The sequence below is a fragment of the Bos grunniens genome, chromosome 20 (genome assembly GCF_055505025.1).
Source record: "Bos grunniens cultivar Pamir isolate PY7600 chromosome 20, Bosgru_T2T1.0, whole genome shotgun sequence".
In the NCBI taxonomy this organism is placed as follows: domain Eukaryota; kingdom Metazoa; phylum Chordata; class Mammalia; order Artiodactyla; family Bovidae; genus Bos; species Bos grunniens.
The window spans coordinates 68,864,578-68,887,277 of NC_141184.1; the positions used below are offsets into that span (position 1 = coordinate 68,864,578).

A 22,700-nucleotide genomic window follows, 5' to 3' on the forward strand; every position below is an offset into this window, starting at 1 on the left:
GATTATGTTCTTCGCAGCCAAAGATGGAGAAGCTCTATACAGTCAACAAAAACAAGACCAGGAGTTGACTGTGGCTCAGATCATGAACTCCTTATTGCCAAACTCAGACTGAAATTGAAGAAAGTAGGGAAAACCACTAGACCATTCAGGTATGACCTAAATCAAATCCCTTATGATTATACAGTGGAAGTGAGAAATAGATTTAAGGGACTAGATCTGACAGATAGAGTGCCTGATGAACTATGGACTGAGGTTCGTGACATTGTACAGGAGACAGGGATCAAGACCATCCCCAAGAAAAAGAAATGCAAAAAAGCAAAATGGCTGTCAGGGGAGGCCTTACAAATAGCTGTGAAAAGAAGAACTTCTCTGAAGTGAAAAGCAAAGGAGAAAAGGAAAGATATAAGCATCTGAATGCAGAGTTCCAAAGAATAGCAAGAAGAGTTCAGAAAGCCTTCCTCAGAGATCAATGCAAAGAAATAGAGGAAAACACCAGAATGGTAAAGACTAGAGATCTCTTCAAGAAAATTAGAGATACCAAGGGACCATTTCATGCAAAGATGGGCTCGATAAAGGACAGAAATGGTACGGACCTAACAGAAGCAGAAGATATCAAGAAGAGGTGGCAAGAATACACAGAAGAACTGTACAAAAAAGATCTTCACGACCCAGATAATCACGATGGTGTGATCACTCACCTAGAGCCAGACATCCTGGAATGTGAAGTCAAGTGGGCCTTGGAAAGCATCACTACGAACAAAGCTAGTGGAGGTGATGGAATTCCAGTTGAGCTATTTCAAATCCTGAAAGATGATGCTATTGAAAGTGCTGCACTCAATATGCCAGCAGATTTGGAAAACTCAGCAGTGGCCACAGGACTGGAAAAGGTCAGTTTTCATCCTGATCCCAAAGAAAGGCAATGCCAAAGAATGCTCAAACTACCGCACAATTGCACTCATCTCATATGCTAGTAAAGTAATGCTCAAAATTCTCCAAGCCAGGCTTCAGCAATATGTGAACTGTGAACTTCCTGATGTTCAAGCTGGTTTTAGAAAAGGCAGAAGAACCAGAGATCAAATTGCCAACATCCACTGGATCATCAAAAAAGCAAGAGAGTTCCAGAAAAACATCTATTTCTGCTTTATTGACTATGCCAAAGCCTTTGACTGTGTGCATCACAATAAACTGTGGAAAATTCTGAAAGAGATGGGAATATCAGACCACCTGACCTGCCTCTTGAGAAATCTGTATGCAGGTCAGGAAGCAACAGTTAGAACTGGACATGGCACAACAGACTGGTTCCACATTGGAAAAGGAGTAAGTCAAGGCTGTATATTTTCACCCTGCTTATTTAACTTATATGCAGAGTACATCATGAGAAATGCTGGACTGGAAGAAACACAAGCTGGCATCAAGATTGCTGGGAGAAGTATCAATAACCTCAGATATGCAGATGACACCACCCTTATGGCAGAAAGTGAAGAGGAACTAAAAAGCCTCCTGATGAAAGTGAAAGAGGAGAGTGAAAAAGCTGGCTTAAAGCTCAACATTCAGAAAACGAAGATCATGGCATCTGGTCCCATCACTTCATGGGAAATAGATGGGGAAACTGGAAACAGTGTCAGACTTTATTTTTGGGGGGCTCCAAAATCACTGCAGATGGTGACTGCAGCCATGAAATTAAAAGACGCTTACTCCTTGGAAGGAAAGTTATGACCAACCTAGATAGCATATTCAAAAGCAGAGATATCACTTTGTCAACAAAGGTCCGTCTAGTCAAGGCTATGGTTTTTCCTGTGATCATGTATGGATGTGAGAGTTGGACTGTGAAGAAGGCTGAGTGCCGAAGAATTGATGCTTCTGAGCTGTGGTGTTGGAGAAGACTCTTGAGAGTCCCTTGGACTGCAAGGACATCCAACCAGTCCATTCTGAAGGAGATCAGCCCTGGGATTTCTTTGGAAGGAATGATGCTAAAGCTGAAACGCCAGTACTTTGGCCACCTCATGCAAAGAGTTGACTCATTGGAAAAGACTCTGATGCTGGGAGGGATTGGGGGCAGGAGAAGGGGACGACAGAGGATGAGATGGCTGGATGGCATCACTGACTCGATGGACGTGAGTCTGGGTGAACTCTGGGAGTTGGTGATGGACAGGGAGGCCTGGCGTGCTGCGATTCATGGGGTCACAAAGAGTCAGACACGACTGAGCGACTGATGAACTGATGTATTGTGTGAAATACTTTGGTATTAGTGATAAGTAGGAATGGTAGGCTGAATAATGGCCCTCCAGAGATGTCTACACCCTAATCCTTGGAATCTGTGAGTATGTGACAAAAGAGAATTAAAAGGCTGCTAATCAACTGACTTTAAAATAGAAGATTATCCTGGGTTATCCAGGTGGGTTTCATGTAATTGCAAAGGTCCATAAATGTTTTGGAAGCAGAAGGGGGAAAACCAGAGAGACGACAGAATGAGAAGAATTTGATGGACCTTGGAAAAGGAGATCATGGACCAAGGACTTAGGTAGCCTCTAAGTTGAAAAAGTCAAGGGAACATAATCTTTCTTAGAGCCTACAGAGAGGAACACTGCCCTGCTAACACTGATGGTAGCCCGCTGAGACCCATATCGGACTTCTGATCTTCAAAGTTATAAAATAAATTTTTATAATCTTTAAGCCATTAAATTTGTGGTAATTTGTTAAAATCGCCCAGTAGGCTCCTTTGTTCATGGAATTCTCCAGGCCCGAATACTTGAGTAGGTAGCCATTCCCTTCTCCAGGGGATCTTCCCAACCCAGGGATTGAACTTGGGTCTCCTGCATTGCAGATGGATTCTTCCATCTGAGCCACCAGGGAAGCCCCAAAACAGTAATAGGAAACTAATATATCAGTAAAGATCAGGTCTAATGCCATGAAGCTCTTAATAAGGATTAAGAGGAGAGGCACAGAATGAGACACAAAGGCAGTGAGTGAAGAAGAAAACAACTGATCCTCCATATCCATAAGTTCCACATCCTTGGATTCAACCTACCAGAGATTAGGAATATTCAGGAAAAAAAAATTCTACAACGGTCCAAAAAGTAAAACTTGAATCTGCCATGGCTGGCAACTATTTATACAGCATTTAGATCATATTAGGTATTACAAGTAATCTAGAGATGATTTAAAGTATACAGGAGGATGTGTACACATTATTTGCAAAACTATGACAATTTGTTTTAGGGACTTTAGCAAATGCAGATTTTGGTACTGGTGGGGGATGGTAGTCCGGGAACCAAGGCCCTGTGTATACTGAAGGATAACTGCAATCTGTTTAAAACCAAGGACCAGCTTCCCTGGTGGTCCAGTGGTTGAGAATCCGCCTTGAAATGTAGGTTACCACCTGTTGGATCCCTGGCCGGGGAAGATCACACATGCTGTGGGGCAACTAAGCCCGTGTGCTACAGCAGCTGAAGTCAACATGCCTAGAGCCAGTGCTCTGCAACAGCAGAAGCCATGCAATGAGAAGCCCCAGTGTAGCAACCAAGATGCATGTGTGCGTGCTCAGTCATGTTCAACTCTTTGCAACCCCATGGACTGTAGCTCAACAAGCTCCTCTGTCCATGGAGAGTGGGCTGCTATTTACTTCTCCAGGGGATCTTCCCAACCCAGGGATCAAACCCACATCTCCTGCATTGGCAGGTGGATTCTTTACCACTGAGCCGCCTGGGAAGCCTGGCAATGAAGACCCAGTGCAGCCAAAAAATAAAAAAATTCAAAACCCCAAGCACCAAGAGTAATATCATAAAAGAGCCAGTGACTTCTACAGATCTAGGCCCACATTTTCTGCTGTGCCCCAGTACTTTATGACGATAGCACTTCTAAAGTTATTAGAAAAAGGCTTGAGAAATGTGCATAGCTAGATTTAACTTGGGCCCAAACTTGGTTTGTCAGTTTCCCTCTAAACTACCAAGGAATTTTAGTTGGCTGTGAGATGACTTAGGGTTTTGGGCAGGATGTTCTAGTATCAGTCAGGAGAAGTCATCAGCTGCACTGATGTAGAACAGCTGAATTACGGGTGTGGATTCGCCTCATTTTGAGGTCCCAGTGTCTGTCCGTGAATGCCCCTAACATTGCATTCAATAAAATATTTGTCATAATTAATTAATATATACTGAGTGCTTGTTTTGTGAAAGGAATTGTTCCAGGCCCTTTCACACATGCTTATCTTATTTAAACCACATGCCAGTTCTTCAGAGTAGGTATCTCCATTTAATAGATGATAAAATTGAGGCACACCTTAATTCTTCTCCCTAGGGAACCAGAATGTTTATTTTAGTTCCCAGGAGAAAAATACATTGTCCTACAGAAGATTACTTATTTCTTGTCTAAGAAACCTTTCCTAAAAATTTCTCCCCTGAAGCATCTCATTCCCTGGGGTACTCTGGACTCTACCCTCAAAACCAGGTAAGTTATTAAAACTGGATCTGAATTTAATGGGCTGCTTTCTGCCTACAGGGCCAGCTAATTAGTCTTAATTATCTCATTATAGATTCTAAGTATTTCCAGCTGCTTTTTTATCCATTATTGCCCACTCCCTCCTCAACCCCAACAAATGTCTATTTCCCAGATAGTCTCTGCCAAGTCGTGGACACAAGTGATAGACGTTGAGGTATCCTTCCTATCTGTCAGAACACTGACTATTTCGGATCAAGCTTCTCACTCACTAAATTCTCCTGGGATATCTATCTACTTCTGTGTCCTTTTTTCCATGAGAAGAAATATGCTTTAGCCAATTATTAGACCTAAGAAAAAATTTTAAAACTACATTTGACTTTCACTGACCACAGAACTGTAATATACCAATATAGGACAAATAATAAACATGAATATTATCTGTTTAGATAGAAGTTTGGAAAGTAATCCCTTCTTCCCTCCAGCCTCAAATCATTCATTCAGTCCAAGTAGTTCAAATAAAAATGAAGAAAAAGTTACATTCCCTAATTGATTTGAGAAAGTGACAGGCAAAGGAACAGCAAAAGTGAATATATGGTCAGAGGGCTACAAATTATATGACTGACCTTGGGCAAGTCATTGAATCTCACTTTCTTAACAGATAAACAATGCAATGATACCCATTTCATGTAGGCTGTGGTGAAGATCAAATAGGAAAATGTATGTCAAAGTGGTCTGCAAACTATAAATTTGTAAGCAAATGTTAGTTATTATTAATAAAGAAAAGGAGTTTCCTCTGTATTTTCACTTCTTTCTTTAGCAGCTACTTCTAGAATACTCTTCCAATCCCAAAGAAAGGCAATGCCAAAGAACGCTCAAACTACTGCACAATTGCACTCATCTCACACACTAGTAAAGTAATGCTCAAAATTCTCCAAGCCAGGCTTCAGTAATTCGTGAACCGTGAACTTCCAGATGTTCAAGCTGGTTTTAGAAAAGGCAAAGGAACCAGAGATCAAATTGCCAACATCTGCTGGATCACGGAAAAAGCAAGAGAGTTCCAGAAAAACATCTATTTCTGCTTTGTTGACTATGCCAAAGCCTTTGACTGTGTGCATCACAATAAACTGTGGAAAATTCTGAAAGAGATGTGAATACCAGACCACCTGACCTGCCTCTTGAGAAACCTATATGCAGGTCAGGAAGCAACAGTTAGAACTGGACATGGAACAACAGACTGGTTCCAAATAGGAAAAGGAGTACGTCAAGGCTGTATATTGTCACCCTCCTTATTTAACTTATATGCAGAGTAAGTACATCATGAGAAACACTGGACTGGGAGAGACGCTGGACTGGAAGAAACACAAGCTGGAATCAAGATTGCCGGGAGAAGTATCAATAACCTCAGATATGCAGATGACACCACCCTTATGGCAGAAAGTGAAGAGGAACTCAAAAGCCTCTTGATGAAAGTGAAAGTGGAGAGTGAAAAAGTTGGCTTAAAGCTCAACATTCAGAAAACTAAGATCATGGCATCTGGTCCCATCACTTCATGGGAAATAGATGGGGAAACAGTGGAGACAGTGTCAGACTTTATTTTTTGGGGCTCCAAAATCACTGCAGATGGTGACTGCAGCCATGAAATTAAAAGACGCTTACTCCTTGGAAGGAAAGTTATGACCACCCTAGATAGCATATTCAAAAGCAGAGACATTACTTTGCCAACAAAGGTCCTTCTAGTCAAGGCTATGGTTTTTCCAGTGGTCATGTATGGATGTGAGAGTTGGACTGTGAAGAAGGCTGAGCGCCGAAGAATTGATGCTTTTGAACTGTGGTGTTGGAGAAGACTCTTGAGAGTCCCTTGGACTGCAATGAGATCCACCAGTCCATTCTAAAGGAGATCGGTCGTGGGTGTTCTTTGGAAGGAGTGATGCTAAACCTGAAACGCCAGTACTTTGGCCACCTCATGCAAAGAGTTGACTCATTGGAAAAGACTCTGAAGCTGGGAGGGATTGGGGGCAGGAGGAGAAGGGGATGACAGAGGATGAGATGGCTGGATGGCATCACCGACTCGACAGACACGAGTTTGGGTAGACTCCGGGAGTTGGTGATGGACAGGGAGGCCTGGCGTGCTGCATGCAATTCATGGGGTCGCAAAGAGTCGGACATGACTGAGTGACTGAACTGAACTGAACTGAACTTCCCTTTTTATTCAAGTCGTTTACTTGCTATTTCAGATTTTTCAAATTTAAGCTAGAGATATCTTCAGGTGCCAATTACCTATTAGAAGCCACAAAGGTACATGGATATTATGCTACCTTCATCCCTAAAGAGAGAACCCTCTCTTAAAGTCCATAAACATCATTTTAATATTAGTACCCCTGTGATCATGAAAAGTATGACTGCTTGTAAGAGTCTGGATATCTGAGGAAAGCACTGCTCACTCAGATCCCATCAACATGCTTCTCATCGGAGTAGTTCAAGATAAAGAACAATCATAAAGTGTCCAAGGAAAATCAACTATGACACTGAGCAATTCTAAATTTGTGGTTGGTAAAAAACTTAATCTGCAACTAACAATATTTAGTTCTCTGCAAAACAAAAAGGTGTATTGTAGCTCGCTCCCACACTTCCCCTCTTTAATATTTGTCAACTGAATTCACCTCCACTCAAATTAAACAAAATAGAAGGTTTTTATTTATTCAAGTATTTTACACTGAACAGCTCCCTGGAGGTTCTCCATTTACTGGCTTGGGTAATATTATCTTTCCTTTAGTTTATTAGATTGACAAAGTTAATTTAAAAATAACCTTGGGAACTTTAAGTGATTCTTGGAAGGGCTAACATGCATGCACATATGGTTGGTCACTATTTTTTTCTGTATGTATGTTGTCTCATGAAGGGTTTTTCTTACATTAATTTTTATAATTTCTTAAAATAAAAAAAAATGTTGCCAACATAAAAATCGTCTTTCTGATGATGAAATGCTTTCAATTCTGTTCTTCATACAAGTGAACATTTTGTCTAGTTTAGCCAAAGAGCAATTTGATAAAGTGGTACAACTGTTTACTGTCAACACCCCACCCCCAACATTTTAATCTGAAATACAACCTGGGGCACATAGCATCTAATTAAATTCATACAAAGTACAAATTACTGAATAGAAACCAAAATGCATTTCAAAGTAAATACCAATTAATGTGACACCCAATTTCTTCCCCCTTTTAAATCACTCCAGTGTGCATGGCTTATACACAAAGACTATTCAATTTCTTTGTAAGATTCAATTAGAATATGCTTTATATTTCAATCCACGAATCATGTCCAATGCTCTGCAAGCAGGTTGGCTAGGCATTTTTTCTATGCTGTTTTTTTTTAAATCACTGATATAAAATGTTCGTCTTTAATTTTTTTGTTTAATTTGAGAAGAATTCTCATTATCTAATATTTCCCTCATTTAATACATGGATCTTTGAATTTGACAACATCACTATCTCTTTTTTCCTTGTTTTCATGAAAGTGAACACCCAACAGAAAACTATAAAGCCATATATATAGGGATTCTGATAGCAACATCTAGTCAATCTAGCTTGTGAGACAGGCTTCAAATAATAAAACTGTGTTCAACAACACTCAACAAATGCTTGTCTATAAAGTAATAACTTGAACAGAGAGCAACAAGTGACTCATTGAGCACAAAAGTGGCCAAGTGTCGATAAACACTTGCAAAAGCTATCAGCCACTTGATTTGTTTTGTCTTCGAGAGCCCAGTGATCAAACGACTCCCAGAGAGAGACCATGGCAGGCGGAGCTGAACTCAGGAGCCAGGACGATGGCATGGTGTGTCCTTTACTCACCAAATACTAACTGAGCACCTACAATGTAGAGACGCTGAGACTGGTACGAGAAAAGATGAAGAAGGCAATATTTATACTCTAAAGAAGGTCAACACACTTGGGGAAGAAAAGGAACTCTGGTTTGTAACAAGGGAAGGAAGCTCTGGCAATATTTACTACAAATCATCACTTGATGCTTATAATATATGCTTAATTATTTTTAAAAGTGAAAAAACCCTATTAAATAAAAAATTTCTTTTCAAACAATGCACAAGTTCCCTGAGTGCAGCTGATATTGTTTTTAATTTTTATCTACTCTCAGATTTAGTTTACTTACATTGAGTATTGTTTAACTTTGGTCTCCCTGCTTCTTTCAGTCTGTTTGACAGGTCATTAAGAGCATTTTTAAGGCTTAGGAAACAAATTAAGTCTAGACAAGGGTTTCACTATCTCCTTTACTGCTTGGACAATTGGGAAGGCAAGGAGGCTAGCTCCGTGAGGGCAGGGGCCAGTGTGTCTGCCTGGTCCTTGTCTTGTCCTCAGAGCTCAGGACAGGGTGCTCTCTAAATGATTATGGAGGATGGTGACAAAGAGTCTGGACTGCTCTTCTGCTCTCCGAGGCAGCCGCTGAGAGGTAACGCAGGCCAGTGTGCAGTATGCGAGGCTGTCGCTCGGATCTCCCATTTGCCTAAGGTAGCAGATGATTGGGTTTTGCATGCCTGGTTTACACTCTTCAAATATTTATAGACAGTTTTCTTTGCCTCAAGCCCTACTTGTCACTTAGCCAAGTTATACATACATGGTTCTTTTAATCTTTCTTTAGAAATCAATCCCACTAAGCTCCTTAATCATTCCAGTTGCATTTTCCTCAACTTTTGGCTGTTTGTCTTTCTGGTAATATATTCTGTTGAAATGCATGAAAATAACATAGATGTGGAGCAAAGAAGAATTTAGTTATCTTTCTATTACAAAAGGATCAATGCCTTTTATGTGCAAAATGAAATTATTTATCCCTTTTCTTTACATATGATCATGTTTTTAAAAATTCATATTTAAATAGATGGATCAATCAATACATTGCAAGAGAACAGAAGAAAAAGTATCATCAGTATTCTTTTCTCTAAAGGTGACACTGTCATTGATTTAAGTCTCTCATGTGTCTATACACTGATTAATTTAACCTGAAGTATCCAAACATGGGGGAAAATGGGATTCCAGATGACATGGTCAACACAGGGAGGCTTAAGTACCCATTCTAAGGTAGCTATCTACTTGTGGATACTTCTAACTTTTAGCTTTTCAAAGCTAATAGAACAAAATAGAACAAAACCAAGTTAATTCTTCCCATTAGGAAAATAATATAGTAAGGAAAATTTCAAATTACCAGAAAAGAGGAAGTTATTTATAGTACCCTACTCAAAGACAACATTTAACATTTTTGAAGAATTTCAAGACTTTTTTTGAGGCATTGTTTCTTTTCCCTCCCAATGAGCATGCTCAACATCATTTGCACAGCTTAATACCTTACTTTTTTGCTTGATATTGTAACAAAATTTCACATATTACTTTGTCTTCGAATCAAAATTTCTAATGACCACAGACTATTCCATGAAGTTAAGTAGATCTGGCTAACTTTATAATTCCCTGTTGTTGGACATTTACATCATTGCCACATTTCTCTAGATTAAATGCCATTACAAAGAAAATCTTTTTTATTGAGCTTTTCTGTGTTTAAGATTACACTTTGATTTGTATAGCAGTAAAATTAATGGATCAAAGCGAAAGTCTTAGTCACTCAGTCGTGTCTGACTCTGTGCGATCCCATGGACTGTGGCCTGCCATGGTTCCTCTGTCCGTGGAACTGTCCAGGCAAGAATACTGGAGTGGATTGCCATTCCCTTCTCTAGGGGATCTTCCCGACCCAAGGAGAGAATCCAGGTCTCCTGCATTGCAGGCAGATTCTTTACCATCTGAGCTACTAGCGAAGTCCCAAAGGATCAAAGGATACTCAGAAAATAAATTTTGAAGTAAAGAATTAACACAAGTACTAAGTGGAGTGAAAAATACCACCTTCTATACAAAAATTTGTCTTTTGGCTCCAAAGCTAATGAGTCAATGCTCAAATATTAGAAAGCTGTAAAAAATTGTCAAAGATGGCAAATTCCAATTAGTTAAATATGGTACCCACAAGTATGACACTCCTTCATTCACACAAATATACTGTCGATCCCTTATTAATTAAGCTTAAATTCTTAACCTTACCTAGATCTACCATCAGAAGACGAGTGAGGGCTGTGTAGAAGGCTGTTCGGCATCTGAAGTCACTGAGACTGTAACTGCCACTGATGCCAAGAAAGGGGAAGTGTTCACTCTAATGAAAGCAAAAGAGCATCCAAAGTTACTAATGGTTGACCTAAACTACCGAGAAAACTCTAGTCATCAATTCAAGGAAATAAGACTCACCGTGTGATTTTTTAGCATGAATTTCACAGCATCTATCTTCACAAGTTTTTTTAAAAGGATATAGGTAATAGACGTTAAGGCATCTGGGGAAATATGATTGTCTTACCAATAAGTAACAGATCACAAAATAACACTGAACTATAATGGCATCAATTTATATTTATGATGAATAAATATTATTTCTAAAGAGTTTTACTCCTATAGAAATGCCTTCCACTCTGTTAAGAATGATAATCCATTATTAACCAGTGCAATTACTTTTCCTATCTTATACATATTCTAGTTATGGAAAGAAAGAATGAATTTTATAATTAAGACAAAAACTTTTTTTACTATTAGAGCCTTGATAGTGGAAAATTAAAATTGACCCTTTTTACATTTGGGGTATAACTTGAGAACTTCTTTTCACTTAATATTATTTCATAAAAAATAATTATGAAAGACTATATATAGGCTATCAAGAAAGAGAAAATTATTCAATTCTAAGAAACATGAGCTTAGTTAGTAGAAACCTAAGGAAATTCTGCTTTAGATGAAGAAAATCAGAATACAATTAGGAGGATGTAGCGACTGCAACTGCAGGTCCTTAAATGTTGAAGTACAGGTTTAAAGGACCTAAAATTTCTTACATTCCTACTAGGTATAAGGCATTATATATCTGTTAACCCACCTAATTTTCATAATTACACTGTTAAATATTATTTATTATGTTTAATCCGTAGATAGATAACAGAAGCTCTGAGAAATTAAGTTACTTGTCCAAGATTACATTGCTATGGACTGAGACTGCTGACATTTGACCTGAGATTTGACTATAAAGGCCACGTACTTTCTACTGTACCACATTATCCCCTGAACAGTTCAACTCAGAATGAGAATAGAGTTGAAAAACATCACAAACATGATCCCAAAGCCTATACTTCTGGTTAATGCCATCATCAAAGAAAGGCTGAAGTGGGGTCTAAGAACACCAATTCAGTACACAAACACCCTCTGCTCTTACTTAGGGTTTATCCTAGTCCTGTGCTTTCCGGTCTAGCTAGGGCACCTGTGGGGCATTCCCTACATACTTACACATACCTTTCTTCAAACCATAATGATCTTATATGCTTCCAAAAAAAAAATAATAATCTTACATGGTTCCACTTATGTCCCAATGAAAACACTGGCTCTTTTCCTTCACATCATCTCCAAATGCAGACGTCTATTAACTCTATACACTGGCACTGATGAGCCTAATTTTAAATGTTAGTCACTCAAGTGTGGGTATAAGAATAGAAGACAAAAGTTAGGAAACCTGGGCTTTCAGTTTGACTATACCATTCAATCAGCTGGATGAGCCTGAGTATTACACTCTGTGTCTCTCAGCCTTAGTTTTCCTCAACAAATGAGGATACATGCAAGCTATCCTGGGTTGTGAGGATCAGTTGATGCACCTGTCTTTGCCAATTATAAATCATGGAGATGACACAAAGAGGCAGAGCATGAACATTTATAGAATGCTTACGACTTTCAAGGTTAATTCTCTCAATCCCATGAGATAGACTCTAGTTCTCAAATGAGGAAACAAACTATAAAAATGAAGTTAAACTTTCCAAAAGACAGGCAATTAGTATGATTTAGATTCAAGCCCCTCTGACTCAAGGCAGCCCATTCCAGTTGCAGGTTAAGCAACTGCATATTTTGCTTATCTCCAGACTAGACTGTAAGCTTTCTAAGTGTAGTGGCAGCACGTACGTGTTTTCCTCAGTACACTGCTCTCAGCGGGTGCTCGACGCACTGTGTGTTTCTGGCAGGATGAAACGAGATCAAGGCTGATAGGCAGCAAGTCTCTCCTTGCTTACAAAGGGCACACTTGATTTTTTCCAGTGTAAGTCACTGAGCAGAAGAACTGCCACTCAAACTCCACTCAGTTAAACAGGGGTAGGGATCAATAAGCTAAGAAATATCTTAAGTAATTACCAAATGCAATTCTCTTAGAATTGCAAAGTTAAAAGTGACAGTGTCTATGGGTAATAAGAATGCTGCCATTAATAGGAATCTTCCTGTCAGTGCTGCTAATAAACAGCAAGTCATGTTTTGACAATAGAATATTTATGGTAGCAATAAACAGAACATTCACAGGAAGAATCTCATCTGCCAAAGACACATTTTCTGCAGAATTGCATCTGTGCACTTTGTACCCAGGCCAGACTCACTGCCTTTTAATTACATTGTGAAGAAGAAGATTAAGAATGATTTTTAGAAACTTTTTTCAATAAAGAAAAAATGAAAGTTCATCTGAATACTTATATTTCCCTATAGGAATTCAATTCAAAGCTAGCCATGGCCCTTACAAAAATACATAATTTTTTAAAAAAGGTAAATAGATACGTCTTCATAATTTTCATTCTTCCCTAAGAGACTAGGATTCTTGTAAGCTGCACCATTTTGGTTGGGTGGTAGTACCAGGTTAGATTTCAGAGGCCTGTTGACAACAGTTCATAATAGTACATGTGGTTAATGGTGGTTAACAGTAACAGCAGTAGAAGTCTAGAAGAGTAAGAGAATTTAATAAAAGTTACACATGGAATATACAAATGGCAGAACTTCTGGATTCAAATCCAAACTTCAAAGGTCTGTGTGACTTGAAACTATAAGCTCTTCTCACTAGGCTGAATCATATCCATTCGATTTGAAATATGCCAAATGATTCTACAGAGATCACTAGCTTTTTGAGGTACAAGTGAAACTGGAACTAGGCCCCAGAAGGGACAGGGAAACTTCTTTTAGGAGGCATCAATTCATTAATGAGCCTTCATCACAGTCAGGACTGAGCAAACTCCACAGACTGGCTGATATTAACTTAACAAACAAAATGCTCAGAAAACCTGTCTATATCCATGTGGTTACGAAAACACTGATGGCAGTGAAGATGGTCTCACTGATAGTTAGCTTGGGCAAGAAAAAGTTGAAAGAATGGTGTATCTTAGAGATGGTCAAAAGTTTGAAAAAAATCTGTATCTTCAGAAGAGAAGAATAACCTAACTGACAAAGCCCTGGTTTCTTAAGTTACAGGTACCACACACTTTAGCAGCTAGTGGGCAAAGCAGCACCAAGTATTACTTCAATTCATGGCAGCAAGTATTTACTGAGTAATACTGTATTTCATTAATCCTAAAACATCATTGATTATAAAGAATATCATTATTATATGCACTACTAAGAAAGTTTTAAAATATAAAATTATAAAACTAAGAAGTGTTAAAATGTGATGAAATTTCTCTTTTAAAATCAAAGTAGCGTATTAGATGCATGATATTCACTAAGAACAAGAGGGTGGATAACGGTACTGATCCAGGCAATTATGTAAAAGCCATACATGTTTACAAACATTATAGATAGAATTAGATCCTGATGATAGAAGAAAGTTCACAGATAAAAAATTACCCGATGGAAATTACTGTAGGTGTGATAGGTATATAGTATAATTACTGAAATATTAGTGATTTCAAAAGTAGAATTATGCTCATGAACTGTACTAGACTAAAAAAACCCCAAACAGGTATAACCAAAATGAAGCATCTTAAGGAGTACTAATTACTGCATGTAAGGAATAAGAGTTCAGTCACTTACTGTTTAGTCACACAACAGGAGAGGCAACAATATGGTCTCCTGTCTGCTGTGATGAAGTTCTGAAACTATAGGGAAAGGAAACAAAACAGTCCTAATAGCTAGTAACTTACAGTTTAATAGGAGAGAGAACTAGCCAATACTAGGCTATATTATATTTATCCCCAGAAATACAGAAAAGAACTAGGTGTCCAAGAACTCTAAGTAAAAAGAAAAGGAACAAAATTGAAGCATTTAGTAGCATCTACCATGTGACTGGGTCAGTAATACCAGTTGCTTTATTACTGTTAGATAACACAGATATATTGTTACATATTTATTATATTATTTGAAAGTGAAAGTCACTCAGTTGTGTCCGACTCTTTGAGACCCCATGTACTATATGGTCCCTGGAATTTTCCAGGCCAGAATACTGGAGTGGGTAGCCTTTCCCTTCTCCAGGGGATCTTCCCAACCCAGGAATCAAACCAGGGTCTCCTGTACTACAGGTGGATTCTTTACCAACTGAGCTACCAGGGAAGCCCTATTATTTAATCTTTACAAAATCCTAAGAGATAGATGATATTCCCTTTCTACAAATGAAGAAACTGAGCCTTAGAGAAATTAAATGACTCCTTCGAGTTCTTTCAGTTAACACAGTGACTAAGGATTATAATTAATAATTACTTCAGGATGGCTCTACCAAGTTTTTAGCGAAACCTGAAAATTTAAGAGACCTAAGTGAGTTATAATGGGTCAAACGAAGAGAATAGCATATGTGGTGATTCAGTGAAAGATAATGAAGGGTATCAAAAAGAGTGAAAATCGCTCTGTCGTGTCTAGACTCTCTGTGGCGCCATGGACCGTAGGCTGCCAGGTTCCTCTGTTCATGGGATTTTCCAGGCAAGAATACTGAAGTGGGTAGCCACTTCCTTCTCCAGGGGATCTTCCCAACCCAAGGATCGAACCCATGTCTCCCGCATTACAGGAAGACTCTTTATTGTCTGAGCCACCAGGGAAGCCTGAAGGATATCAAGGGGAAGGCAAAACAAATTTCTTTGGCCCAAGTATAAAGTATAAATTGGGGTTGAGTTGTGGATCAGGAAATTAGTTTTGGGAACTCAATAAGTTAGGTACCGTTAAAGAACTCAAGTTTAAATCAATAATTTTACTTTGACCCAAGAAGCATGTGATTCTGGGCTTTTGGGAAGTGAAATGATCAGATCAAAATAATACTCAAGGAAGGTAAGCTTGTAAAGCATGAATCTATAAAGAACTGACAGAAGGCCTGCATAAGTGGGCTATAGAGGAGAAACAGAAGATTCTCACAGTTGATGCTAGTATACAAACAAATAGAGCAGATTAATTATGGGATGACTTTTCCAAAGATGATAGAGACAGCAAACAAAGAAATACATCAACATTTCTTTTGATAAGAAATGTTAATAGAAGTATGCCTGAGGGATGTAGCTGAAACTAGTTTTATTTAACATTCTGAAAACCATCTGAAGATGGTGATATTCATTGAAATAAAATGATACATTTTAATACTGTTTCACAAAAGCACAATTACTACTGTTTATTACTAAATATCTCCTGTAACAGACATATCCAGTTTTACTTCCAGCCTTTCCCCTTACTTCATACTAGACTTTCATCTTCTACTCTTTCCTGATGCTCCACCTCATTCAGGATTCACCGAATCCTGGTGTACAGGAACTATGGGAGATAGTCTTAGAAAGTTAGTCTGAAGCCAAATGGAAGGAATTCTTTTTACAGCAGATAACCTGAGCCAGATTCATGGTTTCTCAGTTTAGACTATGCACTTGCACAGAGTTCTGTGGTTATAAAGGCCTCTGCTTGGTTCAGTGTGCTGCTGCTGAAGACTTTAAATTCTTAATCATTTATGAACAACGCACACCACATTTTCATTTTGTACTGGGCCCAGTGGATGATGTATGCGGTCTTGCAATAACATGAAGAAGTTATTAATTCTAAGAATTGTTGAAGTTCACATTATCAATAGGGTAAAATAAGTTTGGATAAATTCATGAATTAATGTAGAATTCTTAATGAGGTCTGTTTTTAAGAAGCTGAAGACTATCTTTTGGGTTTTCTCAAACCTTTGAGGATGATGTAATAAGGGCAGCTACCAACAGAGGGCCTAACAGAAAATGAAATTTCCTTTCTCATTATGATCTATCTGAAACTCAGAGACATGCATGCAACTGCTATAAATCTGAGTAAACAATGAATTACAATAGAAATGTTGATCAACTACTTTTCAAAGGAAGAAAAACTTGAAATAATGATTAAAAACCAAACAGAATTATGAATGAAATGTGACACTTCCCTCTCTCTCAGCATTTAAAAAAGTAAGTTTCTTTGATGGCTCTCTATGACCCTTATTCTCACTCTAGTTTCCCCGGCAGCTTCCTTGTCCTAATCACTTAAACAATCTTACATCTTCCCCAATTAGACAGAAACCAGAATTTACGACTGGAAAACATATCAAAGCAGGAAAAGGATACCCAAGTATTAAAACTAACTGTGAAGGGCTGCCCCAGGACAGAGTCATTTCAATCCTGTGTCTGTTAGAAAAAGCTATTTAGAATCTGGAATTATTGAAATTTAACCTTAGATAATTAAAAAGTACATTAAAAAGTTACTAGATATGTTTGCTAAATTTGCCGTATATGCCACATATAATGAATCTGCTGGGAGAACAAACTTTCTCTCAAAAAGGCCAATGGATTTTAAAGTTACGATAGACTTGCCAATTTAGAAAGCTTCAAATTCACCAACAGAAACCTTGGAATAAATGCAACAAGGGCTTTCCAGTTAAAATCTGGGGACTTAACACAATGGTAGCCTCCTCACACACATTATTATTATTTAGAAAACTAGACTATTTCTAAAAATGTCAAATCTGCCTTTTCTAAGTGAAGACAGATTTCCTCAGAGAAGATTCTGTAGGAGAAATATTCAGATTTTCTGTTGAGGACATTAAGTTCTATTTTCCAATTAACTTAAGGCAGAAGTCTTCAAAATATGGTCTGTGAGCCACCAGCATCAGCTGAGAACTAATGAAAATGCAAATTCTCAGGCCTCGGTCTAAATTTTAAAACAGAATTTTAAACCTCTTAAAACAGAAGCTCTGGGGGTAGTGGGGCCCAGTAATTTGTATTTTAACAAGAACTCCAGAAATTCTGACTATCACTAAAGTTTGAGATGACTGCCTTAGGTAAATAAACATGAGGCTTTTTAGTACTTCCTAAAAATTAGGACCTTTGTGATTTTAATTCCTAAGCAAGCAGTCAGATAGAAGAACACCAAAATTCAGAGACTGGCTTTAAGGACCATAAATAATAAGTAAGATTCACGCTGAAGAAGATAAAAATACAAAAAACAAAACAATAATTATTTGAAAACATGCATTATAAAAGTAATAAGGGACATTAAAAATTTTACAGTAAGATAACATGCTTTTCATTTATTTGTTACTAGCATTTTCAATATAAATATTTTGAATATTAATATATAAACAGATTTCCATTTATAAAGGTCAGTTGGTGATGATTTTTATCTTGCATAACTGCTTCTATCGCTGAGCCATCTTACTTTTAACACAGAAATAACGTATTGCTTTAAAATCAGGATTTAAAAACACATTACAATAAAGAAATCGATTAGAAACAACAAAACATGCATTAGGTAACCAGCAACTGTACTGAAATAGATACACCACTCACATATTCCATTATGTAAATGAATTCAAAGATGTTTCATGACTGATCAGCTAGAAGGGACATAATGATTTATAATTCAAATAACTGAGCACTGAAATCAAATTGAGTTAATATATATTTCTAAATATGCAAACCTGAAATAATTGTTAAAAAATATAAATCAATGTACCCAAGTTGAAATTATGCCCATCCCTTGGTTTAAAATGTTACAGCTTTTAAACTTTTATCTAATAAGCTTTTGGAAAATATGATTTTTTATTAACTTCAAAAAGGAATGCTCAAAAGCAATAAGTGACTTGTAAAATAAAAGATTATAGTCAGGATTAAAGAATATATAAAAGATGTAAATGATAGGAAAGGATCTTAAATAGCAGATACAAATAAATTAGGCTTTATGTAAATTAAACAAAAAAGAATACAAATCAAATTAATTTTATATTAGATTTCAATTTCAACCTAAAAAATAGGGTAAATCTAAACACAGATATGTGCTATAAAATAACATAGGCTTCTTTTCAGATAATATGTTCTCAAAGTAATACATTGTGAAAAGGCCAGAGTTTGCAATACTAGGAAGTACTTATAAACCACTTCATATGTTAGAAATAAAGAGTATTTCAGCATTATTATTAAAAAAATACAGGTTGAGCTTTTTTTTTAATAAGAAAAAATACATATCTTAAAAAGCCAAAATGACCACTGGAATTGGGTTGTACATCACTTTCCAGTAAAAAGGAAAAACAGCCTGGACAGGTGTAATTTATCATTTTTCTGATTTAATATCAAAGAAATATATTAAAATAATAAAAAGAATCCTGAAATCCTCAAAATTTGTAGTGATAAATAGCCCTCCCTGTCTTTATTGCATTATACCTACTAACAGAAATATTGCATGGTGGATTTTGCCAGACAAGGACGATTATTTTCCAATAAAAAGTTGCATATTAAATTCCAGCACAAAAGTGGGTGTCTAATACTTTGGAAATCTTTTATGGTTTGCCAAGGAACACAATTTTAAACTTAACTAATACAAACATATTCCTGGAGTGAACCCACGTTAAAGATTTCTATCCAGTGCCACCCATTTTCAGAATGCTGTCTTCATATTAAAATATCAGCTAATCTTAGTGGTTAACTAAACTAACACTTATTTTTCACAACTCCTATATATTTGATAGCTAACATATAAAACATAATCAACATGCTTCTCTCTCATTGGTAGAAACACTACAATGCTATCAACTATGATGTAGTAAGAAAGGATGATTCTGGTTTTAGATTTTAAAAATCTGGTAAAGAGAGACCTAACCATTTAATGTGTAATGGGAAATCTTATTCTAGAGTAAACAAGATGTTGATTTGGTAGAGGAAATAATCAAGGAAGTGGTCAAAACCCTTATAATTCTCTTTCTGTTACTCCTTTGTGCCTATTAACTAGAGAAAATAATACTCATTTCAATTGAAATGAACACTGAAGAAATACTGACTCTTAGGAATTCAGTTTTTATAAAATAACAGTTTTTAGAATATACTGACCTTCTTAAGATTAGTTATATGTGTTCTTTTAAAACACCACCATCCTGACAGTTATGAAAAATCATGGATTAAAACATATGTGGTTGCCTACTTTTTTATGTATCCATTTATAAACCTGGGTGGATATAAACGTAACTTTTGCTAGTTAGAAATCTATATATCCATATAAATTCAATTGTGACTCTGAATAAAATGTTTCATATTATGTAGCTAATATAAATCTTTCAAAATTATGCATTTATAGATAAAGCTAAATGAAATGCTTTTTACTTAAGAAAACCACTTGAAAAATTATAAATAAGGAAAATACCTGGCCAACAGAATGCACTTGTTAGGTTTGTTTATATACATTATCAGATACAGTAAAAAGGATATCCAACAGAAAGGTCATTTAGGAACTGCAGCGTCCTTGAAATTACAGGCTCACATCTTCCCCAGTATTTAAGGTTTGTAACACTAAACATGAAAAAAAAGTTTTTAATTATAATTAAGGTATTTGCTTGTGTAGGGAGAACATGGAAATACACATCATTCATGTAAGCTGACCTACATCACAAATACCTCACGAAGTGGGTTTAAATACCAATGGAACATTTTCTCTTCTTTTTATTTCATGTTCAAAATTACACACAATCGATGCACAAGCAACATTATTCTCCAAATGGTCTATTATTCTATAAATTTCTTTTTGTAAATTAAACTTGCCTAAGTGTTTCACAAAAGAAACATTAAGTTTGTATCCAAAACAAACACAGTAGGGAGTGACAATAGGAGTTTCAAAGGAAGTCAAGTAGAGACTTACACTTACTGCCAAGAAATGAACCATCAAATTTGGGGTTCCAAAACTTACTTCTTAGGATCATGTTTGTTTATCTTGCTTTGTTCTCTGCAAATAAGGCAGTGCTACCTATCTTTTACACAGAGGAAGTAAGGTGTCAAGTGGAGGCACAGAACCTTAGGCTAAGTGTACAGCGCTATTTCTTGACCAGAAACTAGTTAATTCTACTAATATTACAAGGATAATTTAAGGACAGGTTCCAAGAACATGTCTCTGATAGCCATAGGTTTCTACTGGAATCAATGAATGCCCTGTTTGAAGGCAACCAAATCTCTCTCAATGATTCCAATTTGTAATAATCTCTTGAGTTGGTCTTTAAAACTGAGCACTTTGTTTTTAATTTAAAAAGGCTGCCCACTGAACTGAAGTTCAGCAAAGTGTGTAAACTTCTCAAAACTACGTTTTGATACTGTATACTGCAGTTGCATGGATACCTTGACAAATAACAATGCCTTTTGGATGGTGAATTTTAAACATGTAAAATTAAATTTCAGATAAGAACAATGCTACCATTCTAAAATTAAAGCATAATTTTAAAAGTCTGTTATTAAAAATTAATATATATGAAGATATTTAAGCACAGTAAGAAGATCAAATCAATACAACAAAAGAAAAATCAAAGAACCAAAGCAGGGACTCACATTTTCGTCATGAATGTTTCTAGAACATGGTTGTCATCTGTTATTCCTAAGACTTCTGACATACGGGCATATACCTGCATGAAAACATTTAATTGTCAAAAACTTTATCATTAATGTATATTTTCTACAGACTATTCAAACTGAATAAATGTAAAGATTTAATATGCTGTTGTATCCACAATGATGCAGGGAACAAGTGGGGAGAACAGAGTAAGAAGTTTTAAAAATTTTTTCTAACTCCTCTTTTTCTTCCAGGAAGCACTTCCCTTATTTGAAATACATATATACCCACAAAAACCCACATTCACCTACTAATTTTAGTCCCAGCATACCACATGATTTCTTTTTTTTCAAAGTGGTAACAAACTCATCTCATAGATGGGCTGGAAAGTAGAGTGCCTCAATAAAAGATTCCAACATTTAAAAAATTTCCATCTATTCCAGGTTTTGGCAAGCCGTCAAATAATTCAGGATTATGTTAGGCACTTATAAAAATAAGAATTAAAAAAATAAGAGGAAGTTAAAGAATTTATAGAAATTTTCCTCAAATCTCTCTCAACAAGTTCCCCCAAATATAGAGATAGGTCTTACTTTCCATGCTGAGACTGAAATCCCAGACTCAGGGATTCTCTGCTGAATACACCGGGGCCTGAGAATCCACTAAGCTTTCCATTAGGGTGTGCTGGTTGCAGAGTTTGGGGTGTAACATTTCAGTCCCAACCCCAGCCACCTTGAGCTTATAAATACATATCCCATTACAAGTGGGAAAATGCCACTGGCAGCCAATGGAATATTCCCTAATAGCCTGGCAAAGCTGAGAGGTGGGTTGACACCTTCACACTCCCTGATGCTCTGGTGTGATTCCAGGTTATCTCTGCCAGACACCAGCTGTATGGGATTTCTCATCTCTGATTTGATCCCCTGTGATTCTGTTCTCTTACTTTCTCCTGATCTGCCTGTTTCCTATGGTATGGCAACTTAGCGTTCACTTATTCTGCCTTTTGTTTTTCGTATGTAAACACTACCTTGATATAATGCCATTGGTTGTGAAGGTGAGATGGAAATCACAGGATACCACACATCATCCAGAGTCACATGGTAATAGAGGGGAGAAAAGTGGTCCAATTGCAGAGATCTCATGTTTGGCTTTTAAACATTATTTAAAGAGAAGTTTGTGTTCCAAGCTTTTGACTTAAGTTCTATGACCAGAAGCTCCTCAGGCCAGTAGAGTGAATCAGGGGGAGAAAAAGAGGGAGAGGGGGGAGTCAGAGGGGGCAGAAAGATGGAGAGGAGAAGCTGGGGGAGAGAGAAAGAAAGGAAGATGGAGTTTCAAACTCCTGTTAACTTCTGCTAACTTCTGAGCCTAAATTAAAAAGCATTTCAATAATAATATCTGTGACTTTGCTCATGAGAAAGGCCTTCATCTCTTGTACCATCAAAGCTATCACTGTTTTGAAAGATGTTTGATGGAAAGAGGGAGCTAGGGAGAAAGAACTTACAGAAGTTAGTTACCATCAAATCCTCAATCATCAGAAACCTTTCAGCACATAGAAGGCTCCAAGGAGAATGGTTGTAAAAAGGGAAGTGTCCCTTATCTCAACGTGATCTAAAATCT

The 22,700-nt window shown here is 37.1% G+C and overlaps 1 protein-coding gene across 19 annotated transcripts in view; it reads right to left on the reverse strand.

Moving 5' to 3' along the window:
* Positions 1 to 22,700, reverse strand: part of RANBP17 (RAN binding protein 17) — a 368,523-nt gene that overhangs the window by 89,593 nt on the left and 256,230 nt on the right. For all 19 annotated transcript variants that reach the window (XR_015148584.1, XR_015148583.1, XR_015148579.1 and 16 more), the window contains 4 exons: positions 21,086 to 21,159; positions 19,982 to 20,062; positions 10,731 to 10,794; positions 10,530 to 10,638 (listed from right to left, as the gene is read on the reverse strand). Coding sequence is in view for 11 of the 19 variants with exons in the window: in XM_086361112.1 (XP_086217238.1) it covers positions 10,530 to 10,638; positions 10,731 to 10,794; positions 19,982 to 20,062; positions 21,086 to 21,159 (328 nt within the window). In the remaining 8 variants the exon portion in view is untranslated. The remainder of the gene's footprint in view (positions 1 to 10,529; positions 10,639 to 10,730; positions 10,795 to 19,981; positions 20,063 to 21,085; positions 21,160 to 22,700) is intronic.